Consider the following 23,807-nt stretch of genomic DNA (forward strand, 5'->3'; position numbering starts at 1 on the left):
TCCTTTGACAGGGTGCCGCACATGAGGCTGTTTAACGAATTAAAAGCCCGTGGTGTTACAGGGAAAAAAAATACTATCTTAGATGGAAGATTGGCACATCAGCAGCAGGCAGAGTGGGAATAAAGGGAGCCTATTCTGGTTTGGCTGCTGGTGACTAGTGGTATTCTGCAGAGGTTGGCTTTGTGACTTCTTTTGACATTATATGCCACTGATTTGGATGACAGAATTGATAACCTTGCAGCCAAGTTTGCGGATGATACAAAGATAGGGCAGGTAGCGTTGAGGAATATAGTGTATAGTCAGGCATTTTTGTAGAAGGAATAAAGGTGTAGACTACTTTCTAAATGGGGAGAAAATTCAGAAACCAGAGGTGCATAGGGATTTGGGAGTCCTTGTGCAGGATTCCCTGAAGGTTAACTTGCAGGTTGAGCCAGTGGTGAGGATGGGAAATGCAATGTTGGCATTTATTTTGAGAGGACTAGAATATAAAAGCAAGGACGTAACGCTAAGGCTTCCTAAGGGAGATATGCCGGCACTGGAGAGGGTCCAGAGGAGGTTCACAAGAATGAAAGGGTTAATGCATGAAGAGCATTTCACGGCTCTGGGCCTGAACTCGCTGGGGCTTAAAGGGGAGAATCTCACTGAAATCACCCAGATTTTGGCAGGTCTAGTCAGAGTGGGAGAATAGAACCAGAGGGCACAGCCTCAAAGTAAAAGGACGTCCCTTTAGAGCAGAGACGAGGAAGAATTTCTTTAGCCAGAGGGTGATGGATTTGTGGAATTCTTTGCCACAGACGGCTGTCATTGGGTACAGTTAATGTGGATGCTTATAGGTTCTTGATTAGTGAGGTTTATGGGGAGAAGGCAGAATGAGGTTGAGAGGGGTAATAAATCAGCCATGTTAGGATGGTGGAACAGACTCGATGGGCCAAATGGCCTAATTCTGCTCCTACGTTTCACTGTCTCTATTCTGCACTGATTTCCTTTACAACCTTGAGGTACTTGCGTATGGTATGGTCTGGACTGTGGAGGCCAGATTGCTGGGGGGAGGTGGGTTTAAAAAAAGAGAGGTGAACGAATTTTTGAATTAGCATGTAACTGAGAGTTGCGGGGCCCTGGCACAGAAGAGATGTGGCCTGGGGCATATCAGCCAGAGTCATACAAGAATGGTCGGGCAGGTTTGTGGGGTTCCAGCGGCCTTCTCTTGCTCAGGACATGAAGACCAGGGTTATAGGGAAAGGTTGATTAAGTTTACCCTGGAGCGTAGGAGAATGAGGGGAGATTTGAAAGAGGTGTACAAAATTATGAGGCGGATAGATAAGGTGGGCTCTTTCCACTGAGGTTGGGCCAGTCTAGAACTAGAGGTCATAGGTTAAGGGTGAAAGGTGAAATGTTTAAGGGAACTTCTTCACTGAGAGGGCTGCACGCGTGTGGAACGAGCTGCCAGCGGAACTGGTGGACACGGGTTTGACTGCAATGTTCGAGGGAAATTTGGATAAGTACGTGGATGGTGGGGTGGAGGGCTGCGGTCTGGGCACAGGTCAATGGGACTAGGCAGAACAACAGTCCAACATGTATCAGACGGGCCAAAGGGCCTGTGCTTTCAATGATTCCATTCCATTCATACAGTAGGCCTTCGCAATAAAAAACATTATTTCCCCTCAAATTATCGTTCTTTGAACAAAAGGAGCAACAAACCATCTGCTGGAGGAACTTGGGGGTCGAGCAGCAGCCGTGAGGGGAGGAGAACGGTCACCCTTTCACATCTTTTATTAATTTATTTTTATTGAGACACAGCACGGTAGCGGGGCCAACGAGCCCTCGCTGCCCGACCAGCTGAGTTACTGAGACACAGCGTGGAACCGGCATTTCGAGACACACCGCCCAGCGACCCCGAGTTAACCCAAGCCTGATCAATGACCAATTAACCTATCCACTGGTACGTCATTAGACTGTGGGAGGAGACCGGAGCGCCCAGAGGAAACCCAGGCAGTCACGGGGAGAGAACGCACAAACTCCTTACGGGCAGTGGCGGGAATTGAACTCCGCTAACACCCCGGGCAGCAACAGCGCCACGCTACTGTCACGCCCAATTACACCCATGTGTCCGATTCGCCTACTAGCAGCCTGAAACATCGACTGCTTTACTCTTTTCCACAGGTGCTGCCTGGCCTGCTGAGTTCCTCCAGCAGGTTGTGTGTGTGTTGCTCAGATTTGTGGTATCTGTAGATTTTCTCTTGTTTGTAACCTGCTAACTGGTACGCCTCTGGAAGGTGGGAGGCAGAGGAGAGCCCTGCGGTCACCAGATCATACAAACCCCCGCTGCTCTACATCTGCGGCAAGGGTGACGCGTTCCTTCTTCTACTGGGGCCTGGGGCTGCCGACGGCGGCTTGCCAGAGTCCTCAGCCCTGGGCTTCCGATGTCAGCGCGGCAATTTGTACGTCTTCCCGGCGGAGGTGCTTCCTCTCCCGGGGGTGAGGCTGTAGCTCTGGGTCTTTTTTTCTCACGGGACGGGGTTGCTCGACACTCCTCCTTCCCGCAGCCCGACTTGGGGCCGTTCATAGGTGGCGTTCGCGCCAACGTTTACACCGGGAAAATCTCTCCTCAGCGCAGAGCCAACTTTACAAGAGGAAAACGTTAACAGGCACCGGGTGCATTGTGGAGATTGTTCGACATATTTAGACCAAGAGGTGATCTCATCTGACCAAAAAAAAGAAAAGGGGAAGAAACTATTTATTAGACCCACACGCTTTCCTCTGACATACAACCTTGCATCACTTCTCTCTGGAATGAATTTAATTTAAAATGGGTTTATTTTACAGGATGACCAGTGCATATATAACATATATTAAAAGATTTTTTTTTCTGTTTTGTGTGTGATTTTTTTCCAAATGTAGAACTCTGTAACACGGAAAATCGTCCAAATGTCACTTGCGAAAACGCAGGCGGGGGGGGAAGAGGGGAGCTCACTTCCACTGTTCCGAGGGGGGCTTGTCCATCCACTTCCAGCTCCCGCTGGTGTTGTCCTGCCTGGTGGAGGTGCTGGCGCTGGGGGTGGGCGACGAGGAGACGTGGGTGTTGTGGTACTTGCGCATGTGGCGGTACAGGTCGCCGGACTGCGAGTAGCGGCGTAGGCAGAAGCGGCAGCTGTGCGGCCTCTCCCGGGTGTGCACCAGGGCATGCCGCTTCAGACTGTAGGTACACGAGAAGGTCTTGCCGCAGGCCGTGCAGGTGGGCAGCTCGTCCTCCGACCCTGGCGGGGGAGGCAGGTCTTGGAAGTACAGTTTGGCCGAGAGGGCCAGCGGCCCGGGGCTGACCATCTCGGGGTATGACTTGCCGTCCGCCGTCAGTCCGCTGCAGTACAGCCCCTGGCCCGGGTAGGCGTCCTCCTCGGGCGGCATCTCGTCCTCGTCGGAAATGACGATGTGGCCGGCTGGCTGGGGCTCTGGCTGCTGGAAGGCGTCGTCCAACGGGGGCCCTGGCTCCTCGGCCTGCTCGTCGTCCGAGAACAGATCGTCCTCTACCTTTACGGTGATGAGGTCGCCCTCCTCCCCTTCGCACTTGCCTTCCTCCTCCTCCTCCTCAGCCGCTCCTCCTCTGTGTCGGCCGCCCTCAACGGCCGGCCGAAGCCGCCCCTGGGTGCCGGGGGGGGCCGGGGAGCCGGGGCCGGCCCCTCCGGCTTCTGCCTCACCTTGCCAGGGACCACCAGCCACCTCCAGTGAACGGCTGGCACTGTGCAGCGCCGACTCGGTGGAGGAGCAGGGGCTGGCGAGGACGTTCTCCACCTTGGCCGAGTACAGTTCGGTCTCCATGCCCGGCTGGGTGGTGTCAGCCGGATCCGAGGGCCACTGGTGCTCGGCCCCGGGCTGGAAGACCGACGCCGCCGCCGTCTCCTCGCTGCGGGCCGCCTCGGGGACCGGGAGGCGGGCAGGGACCACGCCACTGTAGGACGCGGAGAGGTGGGACGCCCCGGGACCGGAGGCGCCCACCAGCGCCTCGTCCTCCTTGCGGGTGCTGTCCGCCTCGGCCATCGCCCGCGCCTTCAGCCGCGTCTTGCACACCTTGACGATGTCGTTCATGTGCAGGAAGCTGGCGGCCGCCAGCACGTCCTCGGTCGGGGCACTGCAGAAGCGCAGCCGGCCCTCGTACATGAACTCGAGCAGCAGGGAGAAGGCGGGCGCCGTGACGATCTCGTCGTCCAGCTCCACCACATCCCGCTTGCCCGCCGCCGCTGCCTCCTCCTTGTAGAACATGTGGAAGTAGGTGCTGAAGGTGGCGAGCACGGCGCGGTGCGCCTGGAACTGCACCGGCCCCACCAGCACCGTGCAGTCGCACAGGAAGCCCTGGTGCCTCTGCTCCCGCAGGCTCTGCAGCAACAGCCGCCCGTGCTCCGGGAACTCCATGGGGGCTGGGGCTGGCGGTGTGGTGCCTCTCACTGCCTCCTCGCCTGGCTCCAGACCGTCGTCATTCTGCGGGGCAGACAGAGAGAGGGGCGGGTCAGACCGTTCGGCCCACAATGTTGTGCTACTCCAAAACCGATCGAACCCCCCCCCCCCCAACACAGCCAGTACACAACCACGTACACTTGGTGGCCAGTTTAATGGGTACCTCCCGTACCTAATGAAGTGGCCACTGTTAGTATGCTTGTGACCTTCTGCTGCTGTAGCCCACCCACTGCTAGGTTCGACATGTTCAGAGATAATCTCTTCTGCACACCGCTGTTGTAACGGGTGGTTATCTGAGTTACTGTCAGCTTGAACCAGTCTGGCCGTTCTCCTCTGACCTCTCTCCCATTAACAAGGCGTTTTCTCCCTCAGAACTGCCGCTAGCTGGATGTCCTTTTGTTTCTCACACCCGTTTTCTGTAAACCCCAGAGACCGTTGCGCGCGGAAGTCCCAGCAGATTGGCACTTCCTGAGATACTCAAACCACCCCATCTGGCACCAACAGTCAAAAGTCACTCAGATCATATCTCTTCCCCATTCTGATGTTTGGTCTGAACAACAGCTGAACCTCTTGACCACGTCAGCATGCTTTTATGCATAGAGTTGCTGCCACAAGATTGGCTGATCAGACATTTGTATTAACGAGGTGTACAGGTGTACCTAATAAAGTGGCCACTCAGTGTATACCCCTCCCATAGAACCCAATGACCCCTCCATTTTTCTGTCATTCACGTGCCTATCTAAGAGCCTCTGAAAAGCCCCTAATGTATCTGCCTCGATCACCACCCGTAGCAGTGCGTTCCACACACCCCCAACTCTCTGTTTTAAAAAAATCTCTGACGTCCACCTATACCTCTCTCCAATTACCTTGGCTATTTCTACCCTGTGTCAGGACATCAATATTAAATGTCTAGTGAGTGCCAATGAGGGGTCTCAACTCTAAACTGTTTATTCCTCTCAGTAGATGCAGCCTGACCTGCTGATTTTGTGTGTGTGTGTGTGTGTGTGTGTGTGTGTGTGTGTGTGTGTGTGTGTTGCTCTGGGTTTCAGAGAGCGTGCATTTTGAGCCCCTTATTGAAGAAGGGAAGCGTTGGCCTTGGGAGAAGATCCAGGGGATGTTCACGAGAATGATCCCAGGGACAAAAGGGCAGCACGATAGCGCAGTGGTCAGCATAACGCTCTACTGCGCCAAGCGACCCGCGTTCAATTCCCGCTGCTGTCCTGTGAGGAGTTTTATATGCCAACCCCCTGTGTCCGCGTGGGTTTCCTCCCACAGTCCCACGTCGTACGGGTTAGCATTAGGGAGTTGTGGGCATGCTATGGAGGAAACATGGCGACCCACGCGGATTGCCTGGTACAACCCTTAAAGTGAACTCCAGCGTTTGCAACAGTGACCAACACAGTTTATGTTTTCCTGTTTCGATAAACGCATGACAAATTAAGCTAATCTTTAATGCATGAGGAGTGTTTGATGGCCCTGGGCCTGGACTCATTGGAATTTAGATGAATGAGGAAGGAATCTCATTGAAACCTATCGAATATTGAAAGCAACACACACAAAATGCTGGAGGAACTCAGCAGGTCAGGCAACATTTATGGAAAAGAGTACAGTCGACATTTCATGCCAAGACCCTTTGGCAGGATTGGAGATTCCTTGTTTATTGAGTAGATCTTGAATTCTCCAGGTGTCAAAGGTTACAGGGAGAAGGCAGGAGAATAGGGTTGAGAGAGAAAATAAATCAGGCAAGATTGAATAAAGGAGCAGACACGACGAGGTAAATGGTCTAATCTTTCTCCTTTGTCTTATGGTCAATTGAAAGTGAGAGGGGTCAAGTTCAAAGGAGATGCACGGGCCAAGTCTTTTATCCCCCTCCTCAGTGCAACACACACAAAATGCTGGAAGAACTCAGCAGGCCAGGCAGAATCTAGGGAGAGGATTAAATCCATGCTGATGAAAGCCTCAGTCGAGAACATTGATGGTTTATTCCCCTCTGGAGATGCCGCCTGACCTGCTGAGTTCCTCCAGCATTTTGTGTCGCTCTTTCGTGTCTCATCTTTTTAAAAAACACACAAGAGAGTGGTGGATGCCTGGAGTGCGTTGCCAGGCGTGGTGCTGCAGGCAGTACGATCGGGGCTCCTAGGTAGCCTCATGAATGTGCAGAGAATGGAGCCACCTGGGTATTACCTGGGCAAAAGCGACTTGTTTAGTTAGGTGCTGGATACGAGTCTAATTAAATCAGCACAACATCGCAGGCCACAGGGCCTGTTCCTGTACTGTATGTTTCTACAGTCTATGTGATCAGCCTGTCACAGGTGCAACTACCCCAGTTAGAACATAGAAATCATAGCATATTACAGGCCCTTCGGCCCACAATGCTGTGCTGACCCTTAAACCCTCCCTCCCATATAACCCCCCACCTTAAATTCCTCCATCTACCTGTCTAGTAGTCTCTTAAACTTCACGAGTGTATCTGCCTCCACCACTGACTCAGGCAGTGCATTCCACGCACCAACCACTCTCTGAGTAAAAAACCTTCCTCTAATATCCCCCTTGAACTTCCCACCCCTTATCTTAAAGCCATGTCCTCTTGTATTGAGCAGTGGTGCCCTGGGGAAGAGGCGCTGGCTATCCACTCTATCTATTCCTCTTATTATCTTGTATACCTCTATCATGTCTCCTCTCATCCTCCTTCTCTCCAAAGAGTAAAGCCCTAGCTCCCTTAATCTCTGATCATAATGTATACTCTCCAAACCAGGCAGCATCCTGGTAAATCTCCTCTGTACCCTTTCCAATGCTTCCACATCCTTCCCATAGTGAGGTGACCAGAACTGGACACAGTACTCCAAGTGTGGCCTAACCAGAGTTTTATAGAGCTGCATCATTACCCCGCGACTCTTAAACTCTATCCCTCGACTTATGAAAGCTAACACCCCATAAGCTTTCTTAACTACCCTATCCACCTGTGAGGCAACTTTCAGGGATCTGTGGACATGTACTCCCAGATCCCTCTGCTCCTCCACACTACCAAGTATCCTGCCATTTACTTTGTACTCTGCCTTGGAGTTTGTCCTTCCAAAGTTACCACCTCACACTTCTCTGGGTTGAACTCCATCTGCCACTTCTCAGCCCACTTCTGCATCCTATCAATGTCTCTGCAATCTTCGACAATCCTCTACACTATCTACACCACCAACCTTTGTGTCGTCTGCAAACTTGCCAACCCCCACATCCAGGTTGTTAATAAAAATCACAAAAAGTTGAGGTCCCAGAACAGATCCCTGTGGGATACGACCAGTCACAATCCTCCAATCTGAATGTACTCCCACCACCACGACCCTCTGCCTTCTGCAGGCAAGCCAATTCTGAATCCACCTGGCCAAACTTCCCTGGATCCCATGCCTTCTGACTTTCTGAATAAGCCTACCGTGTGGAACCTTGTCAAATGCCTTACTAAAATCCATGTAGATCACATCCACTGCACTACCCTCATCTATATGCCTGGTCACCTCCTCAAAGAACTCTATCAGGCTTGTTAGACACGATCTGCCCTTCACAAAGCCATGCTGACTGTCCCTGATCAGACCATGTTTCTCTAAATGCCCATAGATCCTATCTCTAAGAATCTTTTCCAACAGCTTTCCCACCACAGACGTAAGGCTCACTGGTCTATAATTACCTGGACTATCCCTACTACCTTTTTTGAACAAGGGGATAACATTCGCCTCCCTCCAATCCTCCGGTACCATTCCCGTGGACAACGAAGACATGAAGATCCTAGCCAGAGGCTCAGCAATCTCTTCTCTCGCCTCGTGGAGCAGCCTGGGGAATATTCCATCAGGCCCCGGGGACTTATCTGCCCTAATGTATTTTAACAACTCCTACACCTCCTCTCCCTTAATATCAACATGCTCCACAACATCAACCTCACTCATATTGTCCTCACCATTATCAAGTTCCCTCTCATTGTTGAATAATGAACAGAAGTATTCATTGAGGACCTCGCTCACTTCCACAGCCTCCAGGCACATCTTCCCACCTTTATCTCTAATCGGTCCTACCTTCACTCCTGTCATCCTTTTTTTCTTCACATAATTGAAGAATGCCTTGGGGTTTTCCTTTACCCTACTCGCCAAGGCCTTCTCATGCCCCCTTCTTGCTCTTCTCAGCCCCTTCTTAAGCTCCTTTCTTGCTTCCCTATATTCCTCAATAGACCCACCTGATCCTTGCTTCCTAAACCTCATGTATGCTGCCTTCTTCCTCCTGACTAGATTTTCCACCTCACTAGTCACCCATGGTTCCTTCACCCTATCATTCTTTATCTTCCTCACCGGGACAAATTTATCCCTAACATCCAGCAAGAGATCTCTAAACATCATCCACAAGTCCATAGTATATTTCCCTGCAAAAACATCATCCCAATTCACACCCGCAAGATCTAGCCTTATAGCCTCATAATTTGCCCTTCCCCAATTAAAAATTTTCCTATCCTCTCTGATTTCATCCTTTTCCATGATTATGCTAAAGGCCAGGGAGTGGTGGTCACTGTCCCCTGACTGAGAGATCTGTGACCTGACCCGGTTCATTACCTAATACTAGATATAGTATAGCATTCCCCCTGGTCGGCCTGTCAACATATTGTGACAGGAATCCGTCCTGGACACACCTAACAAACTCTGCCCCGTCTAAACCACTGGAACTAATCAGGTGCCAATCAATAAGTTAAAGTCACCCATGATAACAACCCTGTTACTTTTGCACCTTTCTGAAATCTGCCTCCCAATCTGCTCCTCTGTATCTCTGCTGCTACCAGGGGGCCTATAGAATACCCCCAATAGAGTAACTGCTCCCTTCCTGTTCCTGACTTCCACCCATACTGACTCAAAAGAGGATCCTGCTACATTACCCACCCTTTCTGTAGCTGTAATAGTATCTCTGACCAGTAATGCTACCCCTCCTCTCCTTTTCCCCCCTCTCTATCCCTTTTAAAGCACTGAAATCCAGGAATATTGAGAATCCATTCCTGCCCTGGTGCCAGACAAGTCTCTGTAATGGCCACTACATCATAATTCCATGTATGTATCCAAGCTCTCAGTTCATCATCTTTGTTCCTGATGCTTCTTGCATTGAAGTACACGCACTTTAGCCCTTCTACCTTCCTACCTTTACACCCTTTATTCTGTTTCTCTTTCCTCAAAGCCTCTTTATATGTTAGATCTGGCTTTACTCCATGCACTGTACTTGCAGTCCTTGCATGACCTTTATCCTCCTCCACCTCACTATCTGCTCTAACACTCTGGTTCCCCTCCCCCTGCAAATCTAGTTTAAACCCCCTGGAGCAGCACTAGCAAACCTTCCCGCAAGGATATTAGTCCCCCCCCCAGTTCAGGTGAAACCCGTATCGTCGGAACAGGTCCCATCTTCCCAACAAGAGCAACAATACAATAAAGTACAGCACAGGCCTTTCAGCCCACTACGTGTGTGTGTCCACTATCAAACCAAAATAAACAGTACATTGGTCACCCCGTTCTCCGCATATCACGTTTCTAACAGCCTCCTAACCAGCTCTGTCCTATCTGCCTCCTCCACCAGCCCTGGCACTGACCACCCTCTGAACAAAAGAACAAATCCCACCCCACCCCCACACCACAAGTCTCCTCTAAACTTTCCCCTTCTTTTGTTAAATGCACGGCCTGGTGTGGGAACACCAGTGCCCTTGAATGGAAAATCCTCCAAAAGTGGATTCTGCCCAGTCCATCACGGGTAAAGCCCTCCCAACCATTCAGCACAGCTACACGAAATGCTGTCGTAGGAAAGCAGCGTCCGTCATCAGAGACCCCCACCACCCAGGCCGTGGTCTCTTCTCACTGCTGCCATCAGATAGAAGGTACAAGAGCCTCAGGACTCGCACCACCAGGTTCAGGAACAGTTACCACCCCTCAACCATCAGGCTCCTGAACAAAAGGGGATAACTACACTCACTCGCCCATTCACCACAACCAATGATCTCACTTTAAGGACTCTTTATCTCATGTTCTCGTTATTTATTGCTATTTATTTATATTTGCATTTGCACAGTTTGTTGTCTTCTGCACTCTGGTTGATCTTTCACTGATCCTGTTTACAGTTACTATTCTATAGATTTGCTGAGGATGCCCACAGGAAAATGAATCTTCGGGGTTGTATATGGTGACATATATGCACTCTAATAATAAAGATTACCTTGTACTCTGTTTGTCATTTCTACCTTGGGCAAAAGACTGACTGTCTGCTCTATGTCTGTGTCTCGTACGTTACATCAGCTCTCCCCTCAGCCTCCAGCACACCAGAAAAAACAAACCTCTTGGTAAACGTATTTCAAAACCCAGGCAGAGCCTCTTCTGCACCCCCTCCAAAGCCGCCACCAAAATGGGGCAACCGGAACTGCGAAGAACACGCCAAATGCAGCCCAGCCAAAGTTTCATACAGCTACCCCACCACCTCCTGCTCGGTGCCCCGCAACCAAGCTGTGTGGCATCTTTACCGCCTGATCTACTTACTTCCGGGGAGCGATGGACTTGGACCCCATCAACACTGTGAAGGGTCTGTCCTTTACGGGTACACCTTCCCCTTACACTCAACTTCCAAACATAGAACCTAACATCGCAAACAAGAGAAGACCTGCAGGTGCTGGAAATCCAAGCAACACACACAAAATGCCGGAGGAGCTCAGCAGGCCAGGCAGCGTCTATGGAAAAGAGTAAACAGTCGACGTTTCGGGCCGAGGCCCTTCATCAGGACTGGAAAACAAGATGAATATCCCAGTACAGGCCCTTCGGCCCACAATGTTGTACCGACCTTTTGACCTGCTCAATCTAACCCTTCCCTCCCGGACATTCCTCCACTTTTCTTTCATCCGAGTCTCATTTTTAAATCTCCCTGATGTATCTGCCCCTACCACCACCCCGGCAGTGCCTTCCACACCACCCACTCGGTGAAGAAAACCTACCTCTGACATCTCCCCTTATACTTTCCTCTGATCACCTGAAAGCTCTGCCCCCTCGTATTAGCCAATTCTGTCCTGAGAAAAGAGTCTCTGGCTGTCCACTCGAAATATATATCTCTTATCATCTTGTACACCTCTAATCCTGCTTCGCTCCAACCTATCCTCATAAGACATGCCCTCTAATCCAGACAGTATCCTGGTAAATCTCTTACACACCCAGTCAACATTCTATAACGAGGCGACCAGAACTGAACACAAGATTCTGCGTGTGGTCTAACCAGAGTTTTATGGAGCTGCAGCATTACCCTTCAACTCTTGAATTTACTCCCCTGTCTAATGAAGGCCTCTACACTATATGCCTTCTTAGGTGAAGTTGTATCAGACGTTGGTGAGGCCGAATTTGGAGTATTGTGTGCAGTTTTGGTCACCTACCTACAGGAAAGATGCAAGTAAGGTTGAAGGAGTACAGAGAAAATTTACAAGGATGTTGCCGGGTCTGGAGGACCTGAGTTATAAGGAAACATTGAATAGGTTAGGACTGTGTCCTTTAGAACGTAGAAGACTGAGAGGAGATTTGATAGGGGTATACAAAATTATGAGGGGTACAGATAGGGTAAGTGCAAGCTGGCTTTTTCCACTGAGGTTGGGTGGGACCAGAGGTCATGGGTTAAGGGTGAAAAGTTTAAGGGGAATATGAGGGGAAGCTTCTTCACTCAGAGGGTCGTGAACGTGTGGAACCAGCTGCCAGCACAAGTGGGGCATGCGAGCTCGATTTCAACATTTAAGAGAAGTTTAGATGGGTACGTGATTCCCAACTGGAGTGGTCACGTGTCCTAAGGGGAAACAGAAGTCGTCGGGGTCGTTCGAGATTTGGGAGAGCGGTAAGCAACACCCTAACTTGAGGCACGAGACCTGATCGGCTGTTGGTAGAGCAGGTACTTCCAAAAAAAAGGGTGAGAAACTGGAACACAGGAAGAACCATAGCTCTTGGTCACGTGTCTGAAACTTGGCAATCTCATCCCAACTTACCAACCAAACAGATATTATTTGGAGATGCATAAATTAGCATCCAGAGTGTCCAACAGTTCCCTTTGACTCACGGCACGGAACAAGTTCAGGTAATTTAACAGTTGGTAAGTCAAGTACACCCTCTCAACTTTCTCTACAGATCTACGGAAAGCAGATCGCGCAATGAAACAGCGCTGGCCGGAACCAAATGGTGAAATAGAGCCAATCAGTGAACCTGTCGACCCCAAGGATTCTTCTTGTTCAAAGCGAACGCGGCTTCAGATGTGCAGTCAAGGACCATCTTTGGGGACTACGAGACCTTACATGATGGGTCAATCGCGCTAACTGGAATAGTGTAAAGGTAGCTTGCCAAACACCAGCTGTATCCCGACTAGCACTCAGATACCAATCTGAATCCTTGTCAATTTTTGCTGTTGTGATCGTCTTCATCTTCGCCTCACCGTTCCTTTGCGTGTCACTACTATCGTTCCATCCATGTCAGCTCGCTGCCGTCGTCAACATCCGACAGACATTCCCAGTTTGTGTTCAGTTTTTATTTTAATTTAGCCCCATTCATGATGGATAAATACGTATGGTGCTATCTCTATGAGTTCGAAGGCGGTGATGCCTTGAATTCTAATCCTGCTTAGAAACAGAAACTACAGAAAGTGCGTCAGTTCGATTTTACACACTTGGAGTATGATTTTATTTCGTTCCCGTCAGATCAGCAAAGCCCCATGTGTCTTCTTTGTAATACTGTACTGTCTAATGAAGCCATGAAACCATCAAGATTGCAGGAACATTTCTGTAAAAGACACCCTGAAAAGGCCACTTATGGTATTACTCAGTTCCAGAAGATAAAAGAAGCATTTGAAAAGCTTTGCACACACTTTGCCAAGAAAGGTAAAAATGACCTTGATAGAAGTGCTCAGAACTGTTCTCAAAATGGATACCTGTATTTAAAATCAATTCCTCTGAGTAATAACTGTAGTTCGTCGTATTGACAAAATGAATGAAGACATTGAGTAACAACTAAGCACAGAGCTACAAAAAACAGAATTTGGGATACAACTGGATGAGTCAACTGTGCGAGACAATGAGGCTTTGCTGATGGCATATGTACGATTTATCAAAAATATATAAGTTTACAAAGAGATTCTCTTTTGTAAGTTAAAAACAAATATCTATGGAGAATTAATCTACGAGTCAAAATGTATATTGAGGACAAAAGTAGTTCGGTTGGGAACATGAATTCTTCTGAATCACTTGGACTACTATATGTCAGGTCGCCACGCTGGTTTAGTGGCAATTATGAAAAGAGAAATTCCAAGCCTGTTTGCAATCCATTGTGTAATTCATCGTCAACATCTCGCAGCTAAAACCCTCAACCAGTGACTTTTTTTCAAGCATGACTCTTGTAATATCTGCTGCCAACAAAATTAAAGCTCATCCATTAAATAGCGGAGTTATGCCGAGATAACGATGAAGAGTTTGAACGCTCGCTTCTTCACACTGAAGTGTGTTGGCAGTCAAAGGCCTGCTGCTTAAAATGTTTCTTTGATCTTTTTGACACTGTGGTTGGATTTTTGCTCAAAGTCAGCAAGAGCTGGGGAAACAAGATTAAACTTCTACATGGAGATGTGGCAGACCTAGTCGATCTGTATGACAAAACGAACATTCTAAAAATGAAATTGCTGGGTGAGAATTCCAATTTAATCCAGGCAAAAAGTGCAGTTGTCCACTTTTATCAGAAAATTAGAAACACAGAAGCAAAGCATTGGGAGAAGAATATTCTCATCGTTTCCCTGCATGGAAAGTATGGCACTCTTTCACAGACGGTGATTTGCAAGAGTACTGCTTACACCTGCAGTCACTGAAGAAGGTTTTTCAGAATCAATTCAAGGATTTGAACGATCTAGAGATTCTGGGCAGGGTAATTAACCCATTTCTTTGCAAGGTGGAAGAACAGGAAGAGAGCTTGCAAGAAGAAATTATTAAAATTCAGAATGATAAAGAATCAAAAATGCTTTTCAAAAATATTAAGATTTTGTGGTATGCGGCTGCATTGTCATACAAAGTTTCTTGGTCTTTGGAGAAGAGCCAAACTGCTCTTCATTGCATTTCCAACCTCCTATCTTGTTGCAAGAGGCTTCAGTGCAGTGAACCACATACACAAAAAACTGAAACCATTTGGACATTGTTACTTGTGGGGACTTGAGGCTTTTGCTGTCAGAATTTGAAGCAGATATTTCAAATCTTGCCAAAAACCACCAGGCTCAAGGATCGCATTGATATTGAAGCTGCTGTACAGCGTACAGCTAGTTTTCAAGACAAATAAAAATTTAAAGCAGAATCATTTTTTCTCATGTTGGCATATGGTAGACATGTTTTTACACTATGGGAGCACTGGAAAGTATATTGTGCCTGATATTGGCAAGTATGAAGGTGGTTTTGGGCAGGGGGGCGTTGGGCTTAAAAAGGATGGGAAACACTTGGCTAGGTACATGGATGGTAGGGGTATGGAGGGATGTGTCCCAGTGCAGGTGGATGGGAGTAGACAGAAAAAATGGCTCAGCACAGACTAGATGGGCCAAAGGGTTATGACCCTATAACCAGCCTATTAACTTACAGGACAACTTAAAGAATCATTTTGGTAGAATTGGTAGGAAGACCCAGGTGGGAGTGCTGCAAAGATGCCCCAGCAGATGTACCATAGTAACTCACAGAAAATGCTGGAGGAACTCAGCAGGTCAGGCAGCATTTATGGAAAGGAATGAACAGTCGATGTTTCAGGCCGAGACCCTTCATCAGGACAGGAGCTTGGCCTGAAATGTCGACTGTTCATTTCCCTCTACAGAAGCTGTCGAACCTGCTGAGTTTCTCTGGCATTTCGTGTGAGCTTCTCTGGTTTTCCACCATTTGCAGAATCTCTTGTGTGTAAGGTGTACTGCAGAACAGAATACAAATTAAGAAATACTGGAGGCTTAAGAAATAAGGGACTGGAATAACTATTGGTGATTCTTTTAATTTTCAAAGAGCATATTTATAGTTGCTTTTTTAAAGCAATACTTTCAGTGCACAGCTAGAAAGAGCAAAAGCCAATGTAAGTAATATAAAATAAAACAGGAGTAAGATCTTCTGCTGGTATATAAAATCGCAAATAACTAAAGTTAATGTTGCTCCCTTCGGGGGTGAGATTTGGGAATTAATAATGGGAACCGGCTTGTGATTTGGGATAATTATTTTGCTTCAGACTTCATGCTAGAAGACAGTCTGAAGGGAACCAATATGGACCCAATGAAATAAATGGCCTTTTTAAAGATTTATAATAAAGTCCTAAGGCATAAGAGCAGAATTAGGCCATTTGGCCCATTGAGTCTGTGCCATCATTCCAGTTTGGCTGATTACTTATTCCCGTCTCCTGACTTCGCCCCATAACATTTGACTCCCCAACAGATCGAGTACCCATCAAGCTCTGCTTTAAATACATGCAATGACTTGGCCTCCACGGCCGTCTGTGGCAACTAATTCCACAGATTCACCACCTTCTGGCTAAAGAGATTCCTCCTCATCTTTGTTCTAAAGGGATGTCTTTGTATGAGGAAGTTGTGCCCTCTGGTCCCAGACTCCCCCACTATAGGAAACATCGTCTGCACGTTCACTCTACCTAGGCCTCGCAAAATTCAATATACAGTGCCTTTCCATGACTCTGTATGAGAAGACTGCAAAGTTAACTGATTGAGCAAGCTCGGAACATGCAAGGCGATCCAGATTATTATTTAAATGGAGTGAGGTGGCAGCACGCTGCGTTGAACAGGGAGGTGGGGTCCAAGAGCCGATGGTGGACTGCAGAAAAGGGTAAGGCGAGGGGACGCGAACCAATCCCCTCAGAAGGATCGGAAGTGGGGAGAGTGAGCAATTCCGGGCTCCTGGGAGTCAATATCTCTGAGGATCGAACCTGGCCGCAACGTATCGATGCAGCGACAAAGAAGGCACGACAGCAGCTACATTTCATTAGGAGTTTGAGGAGATTTGGTTTGTCACCAAAAACACTCGAAAACTACAAATGTACCGTGGAAAGCATTCTGACAGGCTGTATCACCGTCTGGTATGGTGGGGGGGTGGGGGCTACTGCACAGGATCAAAGTAAGCTGCAGGGAGTTGCAAACTCAGTCAGCTCCATCATGGGCACCAGCCTCCGTAGTGTCCAGGACATCTTCAAGGAGCGGTGCCTCAGAAAGGCAGCGTCCATCATTATAGACCCCCGTCACCCAGGACATGCCCTCTTCTCATTGCTACCATCAGGGAGGAGGTACAGGAGCCTGAAGGCACACACTCAGCGATTCAGGAACAGTTCCTTCCCCTCTGCCATCCGATTCCTAAACGGACATTGAACCCATGATCACAACCTCAGTTTTTAAATTTCTGTTTTTGCTCGGCTATTTTTTAAATTAACTATTTAACAGTCTGTATATAGCACCGTGCCGCCGCTGCTAAGCGAACAAATCTCACGACATACGCCGGTGATGATAAACCTGACTCTGACTCTGAAGTGCATGAGACACGAGTAGCTGCAGATACTGTCGAGCAAGGTTAATTGTTTATTAGAAGGGGTAGGGAGCATCAAAGAGGAAAGGTTTGATACATAAACACAGGAGATTCAGCAAATGCTGGAAATTCAAATATCCACATTATCATTATGGGAGACACATTAGACACAAGACCACGAGACACAGGAGCAGAATTAGGCCATCTGGCCCATCGAGTCTGCTCTGCCATTCAATCACTGCTGATGTATTTTCCCTCTCAACTCCATTCTCCTGCCTGCACCCGTAACCTTTGATGCCCTGACTAGTCGAGAAACTATCAACCTCCGCTTCAGATACACCCAGAGACTGGAAATGCAGGAGGAAATGGAGAAGTGGCCCAAGGAGAAGTGTGAAGAGACTCACTGCAGAGGATTGAACCAGAAGGCAGAATACAGGGTTAACAGCGAGGTTCTCAGAAGCGTGGAAGGAACAGAGGGATCTTGGGGTCCATGTCCACAGATCTCTCAAAGTTGCCGCACGGGCCGATAACATTGTTAGGAAGGCGGGATGGAGCTCACAGGCTGTGAGGTAATACTGCAGGCTTATAAAACCCTGTTTAGACCACACTTTGGGAGTTTTGTGCTCGGCTGTGGTTGCCTTATTACAGGGAGGATGTGGAGATTTCGGGTCATAGAGGAGTACAGCACAGAAACAGGCCCTCCAGCCCAAGCCAAAAACATTTAAACTGCCCCCTCCCACTGATCTGCACCGGGACCAGCGCCCTCCACACCCCTACCATCCATGTACCCATCCAAATGTCTCTTAAACGTTGAAATCGAGCTCATGTGCGTCACTTGTGCTACCCACACTCTCAGGGCCTTTTGAATGAAGTAGTTTCTCCTCAGGTTTCCCTTAACTTTTCACCTTTCACCCTGAACCCATGACCTCTGGTTGGAGCCCCACCCAACCTCAGTGGAAAAAGCCTGCTTGCATTTACCCTATCTGTACCCCTCATAATTTTGTACACCCCTATCAAATCTCCTCTCAATCTTCTACACTCCAAGGAATAAAGTCCTAACTTATTCAATGTTTCCATATAACTCAGGTCCTCCAGACCCGGCAACATCCTTGTAAATTTTGTCTGTACTCCTTCAATCTTGTTTACATCTTTCCTGTAGGTTGGTGACCAAAACTGCACACAATACTCCAAATTAGGCCTCACCAATGTCTTATACAACTTCAACACAACATCCCATCCCGTACTCAATACTTTGATTTATGAAGGCCAGTGGGCCAGAAGCTTTCCTTGAACAGTGGAACAACACTGGCTGCCCTCCAATCCTCTGGTACCTCACCTGTCACTAAGGATGATTTAAATATCTGTACTAGGGTCCCGGCAATATCTGCACCTGCCTCCTGCAGGGTCTGAGGGGACACCCAGTCAGCCCCTGGCGACTTATCCACCCTAATTTCTCTCAAGACAATAAACAGCTCGCCCTCGGTAATCTGTACAGAGCCCAGGAAGTTGATGCTGTTTTACCTCACTTCTACAGACTCTGTGTCCGTCTCCCGAGTAAATACAGATGCAAAAAATGAATTTAATATCTCCCCCATCTGCTTTGGCTGCACACATGGATTACCGCTCTGATCTGCCAGACGGGCCAATTTTGTCCTTTGCAATCCTTTTGCTCTTAACATATCTGCAGAATCCCTTTGGATTCTCCTTCACTGTGTCTGCTAGAGCAACCCCATGCCTTCCTGTAGCCCTCCTGATTTCCTTCTTAAGTGTTCTCTTGCATTTCTTACACTCCTCAAGGGCCTCATTTGTTCCTACCCGCCTATACCTGCTCTGCATTCCCTTTTATTTCCTTAACCAGGGCCTCAATATCTCTTGAAACCCAAAAACTTTCCCACTTTTGGTGTCAGACTCACCGGCCTATAATTTCCTGCTTTTTCTCTTAGCGCCTTTCTTAAACAGTGGAACAACACTGGCTGTCCTCCAATCCTCTGGTACCTCACCTGTCGCTAAGGATGATTTAAATATCTCTGCCAGGGCCCCAGGGCACAAACAAGCTATGCATGATCAAATTTTCACTTTTGAAGGCCTCCCACTAACCAAGTACACCTTTGCCAGAAAACAGCCCGTCCCAATCAGCACTTGCCAGATCCTTCCTGATACCATCAAAGTTGGCCTCTCTCCGATTTAGAATCTCAACTCGAGGACCAGACCTCTCTTTTTGCACATTTACTGTGAAACTAATGGCATTGTGATCACCAGATGGAAAGTGTTCCCCTACACAAACTTCTGTCACCTGCCCTGCCCCATTCCCCATAGATCAAATATCTCTCGTTGGGACTTCTATGCACTGATGAAGGAAACTTTCCTGAACATATTTGGCAAACTCTATCCTATCTAGTCCTTTTACAGTATGGGATTCCCAGTCAATATGTGCAAAGTTAAAATCACCTACTATCACAACCTTCTGTTTCTTGCAACAGTCTGTGATCTCTCTACAAATTTGTTCCTCTAAATCCCTCGGACTGTTGGGTGGTCTATAATATAGTCCCATTAACATGGTCATACCTTTCTTATTTCTCAGTTTCACCCATAACACCTCTCACTGGTTGATTTCTCCAGTCTGTCCTGACTGTCTTAACTATATCTGTCGCCACAACCAGTCACTCCACTATTTGTTCTGGTACTCTTAACCAAATTTCAACCAACACCCCCCCCCCCCCCGGTGCAGCATTAGCAAACCTTCCTGCTAGGATTAGTACCCCTCCAGTTCAGGTTCAAAACCGTCCCTCCTGTACAGATCACACCTTCCCTGCAAGGAAGGCCATGATCGAAAAATCTTACGCTCTCCCTTCTACACCAAATCCTTAGCCACACGCGAAACGGTATAATCCTCCTAGCTCTGGCCTCACCGGCACGTGGAACGGGTGGCAATCCTGAGATCACAGCCCTGGTAGTCTGGCTCTTTAACTTAGCCCCCAACTCCCTGAACTCCCGCTGCAGAACCTCATCACTCGTCCTACCCGTGTCATTGGTACCTACATGGACCATGATCTCTGGCTGTTCACCCTCCCACTTATGAATGCTGACAACTCAATCCAAGTCCCGGTCACTGGCACCCAGGAAGCAACTTATTGCCAGGGAACCTTTTTCTCGTCCCTCCTTCCTGTTTCCCTGACTAACGAATCCCCTGTCACTGCAGCTCGCCTCTTCTCCCGCTTTGCCTTCTGAGTCACAGAGACGGAGACCTGACCTCTGCTACGACATTCCCCACCCCCCACTGCCCAACAGCATTCAAAGCTGTATACCTGTCGTTGAGGGGGACAGCCCCAGGGGTACTCTGCACTACCCCTTTTCCCATCCTATCATCCAGTCTCCTGCGTCCTGCACCTTGGGTGTAACTACCTCTCTGTCTGTCCTGTCCATCACCTCCTCAGCCTCCCGAATGCTCCGGAGTTCATCCAGTTCCATCTCCAACTCCTTAATGCGGATTGTCAGAAGCTGCGGCGGGACGCACTTCTTGCAAGGGTGGTCATGAGGGACAACGGAGGTCTCCCTGCCTTCCCACATCCTGCAAGAGGAGCATTCAACTATCCTGCCTGGCATCTCTACTGTTCTAACTGAGAATGGGGGAAGAAACCTCTACCTACAGCTTTTTTTTTTGCCTTCTCTGACTGAAGCCTAAACGTTTCTGCTCTAACTCTGACCTCTCCGACAATGGCCGCTCCACTTGCCCCAGCCTTATTTGAATTTGCTCTTGCCGATCAATCCTGACGACTGGTTGGCCTCTGCTCAAAGCACCAAACTGCTGTGAAGTCGCTGCCTTGCTGCTCGGTGGGCGAACCTGAGGGAGCTACGTCTTATCAGGCTACTGATCGCCGAGATGCCACTGCTGAAAGCACTGTCGACAATCCAGGTGATTTTCCAGGATGCTGCCTGGACTACAGGTCATGTCTTATGCTGATAAGTTGAGAGAGCTAGGGCTGGAGCAAAGGAGGATGAGAGATAAGAGGCGTAGATTGAGTGGATAGCCAGACTTTTTTCCAAGATGGAAATGACTAATATGTGGGGACATCATTTTAAGGTAGTATGGGGGTTGGTTGACAGAGCAAGTGTGCTTGGAATTCTCTGTCGGGGTGCTGGTAGAGTCAGCTACATTAGGGCCATTTTAAGAAACTCTTAGGCAGATGCTTAGAAGGAAAATGGAGGGAGGCATTAACTGATCTTAAATGTTCGGTGCATTGTGGGCTGCGGCCTGTACTGTACTGATATGCTCTAACTCAGCCGGCCAGGAGCTGAACAAACCGCCCATGCAAATTCACAGCCCGAGACTGAACAATTCCGTTCCTCCAGAGTGCAGGAGGTGACATTAAGGCAACGCAGTCGGGGGCGCAGAGGCCGGCCGGCTTGAGGAGTTTCTGGAACATTCCGCACTGCAGAAGAATTAAAGGCATTCATAAGATCTTGGGGGTGGGGGAGGGGGAGAGAAAAGGTATCAGAATAAGGGGTCGCTCGTTCCAGGTGGAGAGGTGGAGGGGAGGAGGAAGATCCCCTCCCCGGACAGCTGAAGGTGGCAACCAGCAAAGATTCGTGCAACAGGCTCTCTGGTGAGTGGGGGGGAGGGACAACGCAACTGGTTCAACGGGATAAGCAAGACTGCGCCAGCCATGCTCTTGATGGATAGTGGAGAAGCTGACTTCGTTGGCCTCCTACAATTTGCCTTTCCTCCACTTGGCTGGGGGGTTGTCCCATTACCTCCTCTCCATTACAGCAAATATCCACTCTCCCTTCACCAAGGACGAATTGTCTCTGACCATTGACCAGACAACGGCCTTCTCTGTTCCCCATTGGCCAGAGGCCCCCCTTCTCTGTTCCCCATTGGCCAGAGGCCCCCCTTCTCTGTTCCCCATTGGCCAGAGGCCCCCCTTCTCTTTTCCCCATTGGCCAGAGGCCCCCTTCTCTTTTCCCCATTGGCCAGAGGCCCCCTTCTCTGTTCCCCATTGGCCAGAGGCCCCCTTCTCTGTTCCCCATTGGCCAGAGATCTCCTTCTCTGTTCCCCATTGGCCATAAGGCCCGTCCCTTCTCCCATTGGCCAGTTGCCACCTCTTCTATCCCCATTAACCAGATGCCCTTCCATACCCCGCTAGCCAGTTATCTCCCCTCACCCCATTGGCCAAGTGCCCCCCTCCCGCTCTCCCCATTGGCCAAATGCCTGCCTCCCGCTCTCCCCATTGGCCAAGTGCCCCGCTCCCTTTTCCCCATTGGTCAAATGCCCCCTTCCCCTCTCCCCATTGGCCGGGTGACCCTCCTCCCCTCTCCCCATTGGCCATTCGCCCCCCTTTCCCTCCGCCAGACAGAGAAAAAGACCCACCCACTCCTCGGCGATTGGCGTGGGCTCTCCGTCCAACCCGCCAATGGGCGTCGTCCAGAGCCCGGACTCCTGGCCCGGATTGGCCTGCGCCGCTGTCGATCAGGCGCGTTCTCGCCCGGTGATTGGCCGCTTCCACAAAACGCTGCCGGGTAACAAAAATACAAAGGAAAAAGCCGAACGGCGGCGGTACGGGGCCTGCGGGCGGCACCGAGGCCCTCACACGGGGCACTGTCCCGGGACCTCAGCACCCCACGGTCGGTTTCCCCTCACCCCTGACAGCCGCTTCCGCTCCCGCCGCGATCCGTCGCCGCCACCGCCTCGAAGCGCCCGTAAACCCTCCCCCGCCCAACACCCGCCAACCCCGCCGGAAGTGAGCGGCTCTCGCGAGACCTGGGACCTTGCCATGGCAACGGCGGCGCGCGGGCGCCGCCCTGGCGGTGGGAAGAGCGAACGGCACCCTCTGGAGTGGGACAGCATCCGCCGCGGGGCAGAACGGCGGCCCTGGTCGGCTGAACCGAGTCCTGAGCCAGGAAAGCTGGGCTCAGGTGCCTGGCTCTGTGTGGCCAAAGGATGGCACAGAGAGCTAAAAATAGAGCAGTGAACACCGGATCAGGCCGTTCGGCCCACAATGTCCGTGCTGGACACGATGCCAGATTAAACCACTTTATTCCCTGCTAACAGGCCTTCTTAAAGTCCTGATGTTGGCTCTCAGACTGAAATATCAACTGTTTTCTCCCCTCCATGGATGCTGTCTGACCCTCCGGGTTCCTGAGTTGCCTCTATTGTGTCGGCTTGCACGCTCCAGCAATTCACCATTCTCTGCGTACTAAAACAAAACTTGCCCCACACACCTCTGTTAAATGTTCCCTCTCCCACTTCAATGCACTTGACACTTCCACCGTGGGGGGAAAAAAACCTTCTGAGCAGCCATTCCACCTCATAGTCTTATAAACGTCTATCAGAAACATTGGGACAGGGCTGATGTTGATTTAGATTGGATAATTATAGAACGGAGCCTGGCTGCACCACATTCACCCCTTAACATCCTCTCACAACATGTGGAAAACAAGACTAATCTAAATCCTATGCTATCTCACTCAAGGAGCGTGTGGAGTACAATTCATAAGGCTTGTAGAATGTCACATTTAAACCAGTTATACTCCTCGCTCTGGAATAACCCTGAGATATGCATTGGGAAAAGAATGGTGTACTGGAAAGAACGGAAGGTTAAATACGGTTGGTGATCTCTATGGGAATGGGATTTTTATGTCGTATGTGGATTTGCAGAGGAAATACAACTTTGTAGATAAAGGGAATTTTTGGAAGTATTTGCAAATAAGACATTGCATTAGTAGCATATTCAAGAACGATGACCCACAAAGTAACCCTTTAACTGAATACATTAGATTACGAGAACACTTAGTCCTCTTTTATTGTCCTTTAGAAATGCATACA

At 49.3% G+C, this 23,807-nt stretch overlaps 1 protein-coding gene across 1 annotated transcript; it reads right to left on the minus strand.

The window, feature by feature from the left end:
* Positions 1 to 2,764: 2,764 nt before the first annotated feature.
* On the minus strand, positions 2,765 to 22,493 carry LOC134339528 (zinc finger and BTB domain-containing protein 3-like). The gene is made up of 2 exons (XM_063036127.1): positions 22,353 to 22,493; positions 2,765 to 4,470 (listed from the first exon to the last, which is right to left on the minus strand). Exon 2 carries the CDS (start codon positions 4,402 to 4,404, stop codon positions 2,968 to 2,970), a length of 1,437 nt encoding a protein of 478 aa, XP_062892197.1. The 5' UTR covers positions 4,405 to 4,470; positions 22,353 to 22,493; the 3' UTR covers positions 2,765 to 2,967.
* Positions 22,494 to 23,807: the final 1,314 nt, after the last annotated feature.

This window comes from Mobula hypostoma, chromosome 30 (genome assembly GCF_963921235.1).
Source record: "Mobula hypostoma chromosome 30, sMobHyp1.1, whole genome shotgun sequence".
NCBI classification, from domain to species: Eukaryota; Metazoa; Chordata; class Chondrichthyes; order Myliobatiformes; family Myliobatidae; genus Mobula; species Mobula hypostoma.